The sequence below is a fragment of the Glycine max genome, chromosome 16 (genome assembly GCF_000004515.6).
Source record: "Glycine max cultivar Williams 82 chromosome 16, Glycine_max_v4.0, whole genome shotgun sequence".
Taxonomy (NCBI): domain Eukaryota; kingdom Viridiplantae; phylum Streptophyta; class Magnoliopsida; order Fabales; family Fabaceae; genus Glycine; species Glycine max.
Window position 1 is genome coordinate 22,197,605 of NC_038252.2, and position 3,063 is coordinate 22,200,667.

The 3,063-nt window shown below is 40.1% G+C and overlaps 1 protein-coding gene across 1 annotated transcript; it reads right to left on the reverse strand.

Annotated features, from left to right (window-relative positions):
* Window positions 1-213: 213 nt before the first annotated feature.
* On the reverse strand, window positions 214-2,242 carry LOC100796114 (pentatricopeptide repeat-containing protein At1g77360, mitochondrial). The gene has a single exon (XM_003548648.5). The coding sequence runs from the start codon at window positions 1,936-1,938 to the stop codon at window positions 460-462; it is 1,479 nt and encodes a 492-aa protein (XP_003548696.2). The 5' UTR covers window positions 1,939-2,242; the 3' UTR covers window positions 214-459.
* Window positions 2,243-3,063: the final 821 nt, after the last annotated feature.

The window sequence follows — 3,063 nt, forward strand, 5'->3', positions numbered from 1 at the left end:
ATCCAAAATTTGGAGAGATATTTGCAAGGATCACAATCATAAACTGAAAGCCCAGTGCAAATAATTACAGAAAGCATTATATTCTTACTAAACATTTTATATTACGATCATGCAGTCATGAATACTTAACTCGAAAAAATCTGTATGCAAATCGACTATTATTCATGAACTACTAATAAGTTCATCCCAAGTTGCAGTGTGACAAGCCTAAACAATATTAATACGAACATTCAATATAAGGAGAAGAAAAAGAATTAGATAGGAAATATACTACTAGGAAAAAAAAGACTATCAAAAGGAAAGGCTACCATGGAGTGCATATGATGAAACTTGTGAAACACCATATTTAAGGCAATGCCAAAACGGTCAAGAACAAGCAAAGCCTGCCTGCCTGTCTTTGGCAACAAAGGTTGAACAGCCAAAAATTTTAAAACAAAGAAATGCAAATTAGTTTTGGGATTACAACTGGACATGAGCTTTCCATCTCCTATAAAGACTATCATATCTGTCTCTTGCACTTCTACCTTCTTTATAGAAGGCATCCTTCAGTATGCTCATTGTAGATTGATATATATTAATCCTTCTATCAAGAATGTCCTCAGCAAACCTCTTCACCTCCGTGAATCTACTCATGTTACAAAGACCAATGAGCAATGCATTCGCACTTTCATCTAGTGGCTTGACACGATTCTCAACAACATAACTCCAAATCTCATGTGCTGCTTCGGGGTCATCACAATCAAACAGCATCGCGATGGCTGCAGCGCAATTAGAGCCTGTGGGCGGCCACTCATTCTTGACCATCTCGGCAAAGAACCTCTCTGTCTCACGCGCCTTTTTGTTCTTCACCAAGCACTCGAAGATCATGTTATAAGTCAAGGAGTCTGGGAAAGCGCCATGGAAGGCCATCTCATCGAGCAGGCGAAATGCGTGGTCAACCGCAGCATTGTTGCAGAGCAGCCCAATCATGGCATTGTACATGATCAAATTAGGCACTAGTTCACCACTCACCATTACATCCCACACGGGGACAGCGTGATCAGCATCGTTTTGCTTGACAAGAAAGTCAAGTGCAGTGGTAAAGAATTTCAAACCTGGGAAGCAGTCGTGGTCCTTCATGACCTGAAGGAACCTCACAACATCATCCATGAGCCCAGCGCGAAGGAGGGTCATCAAAAACGCATCGTAGGCAGCAACATTGTCCTTGTTCCAGCCAATGTGGGCCACCATGTCCCCAAAGGTGGTCTTAGCTTTGGCAGCATTGCCTTCCTTCTCCCACCCTTCGAGCAAAATGGCGAAGGTGTCGCCGTCCGGTGGCACCTTCGCCTTGATCCCCTCGAAGAATTCGAGGCCAAAGGAGGTTTGGTTGTCCTCGCTGCAAATGGCGCTGAGGAGCGAGTTAACGGCGACCACGTCCTGCTTGACACCGTACCTGTCCATCACGTCGAAGCTCATAACGGCCTCGTTAAACCTAGCGGCGGTGCAGTAGCTCTGGAAAACGGAGGCGAAAGTGGATAGTGAAAGCTTTTGCTCCTGTTTCATGGACCTAACGGCGTCCCACATGGGCTCGAAGAGCTGGTTTTTACCCAGCAGGTCAACCATCAAGTTCCACGTGTGGACAGGGTGCTTCTTCCCGCGCCCAGCCCATCGAAAGAACTTGACGGCCGAGGAGGGGTAATTGTACGAGAGTCTCAGGACCTCGTTCGTGCACTCTTCCTCGGGGACAATTCCCGAGGAGGAGAGCGCCGATTCGATGTCCTGAGGGGAGCTTCGGGTGAGGATGTCGCACAGGGCACGCGCCGTGGAGGAGACGTTGGGCGCGTCGAGGTGGGAGGGAAATTGGTTCGGTTGGGGCGGTTTTGTAGGGTTTTTCGATGGGTGTTTTAAGTCCCTTGACCTACCTGGGTTTTCTGCCAGTGCCTCCATCTCGTGACTCATGAATTAATGGGTCTGGGTCGGGGCATCGAGAGGGTTTTCAAAAACGCTGGAAGAGACGAGTTTGTTTTGATTGGATTGGATTCGGATGGTGTTTGAAATTGGAATGTGAAGGCAGAGAGAGAAAATTTGGATTTGGAGGTTGATTGCGAAGAGGAGAATGGGGTTTTGATGGTGGTTCAGACTAGTTCAGTGTAGTGACCCTCGCGGCAACAAACTGAACAAAGAATGATTTGTGTTGTGTTCTTCTTGCAAATTTTCTTCTACGCCCAATATTTTTGTAAAAATTCCAAAATTATTGCTATTAACTTCTTCTTCTTCATACTTCTTTGTTATTTTCTTAATACACAATTCATTTTCGTGAGTCGTGATCAAGGTTAGTTTTTTCTTTCAACTTGGATTTATGCTAATAAGCATATGGATCTGTAATCCGTAAGAGTCATATAAATTAATAATTTATAAATATGACAGATTGTTAATTCGTATAACCTAAACAATTTTCAAAATTAAAAAAAATAATTTTTAATATTTTTTTTATAAATTTAGTTATAGTTTTTTTATAATATTTGTGGAAATATTATTACATTAACTAGTTATGCAAGTGTATAAAATATGAAAATTTAGATATAAATTTTTATATATATCCTTATGAATTTAATATAATATATTTGTATATGTAGTAAAAAACTAATAAAATTGTGTGATAGTATGTTAAAAAACATATTTATGGATATATCGACATACTTATGTAGTGTAGAATATTTTAAAATAAATTTTAACATGAAAGTTATTTAAAATAAATAGATTTATTTATAAATAATTAGAATTATGTATGAGGTTGTTAGTTTGTCATTGATTTTTTTTCAATGTTTTGTTAAGATGGACGAAGATCAATGGATATGTGACAACATACTATCGGAAGAAGTTAATGTGAATGAAGACAATGGAGAGGAACGTGATGTGTTTGAAAATATTGATTGTTCTGATGCCTTCAATACTTATCATGTATTGATATGATTTTGTATTTTGTTAAAGTAAGTAAATGAATATCCCTTGAAGACTAAAGATGTATTATCACTTTTGTAGATGTTTGCTACCCGTGATGACGTTTTGCATAGGGCTTGCTTT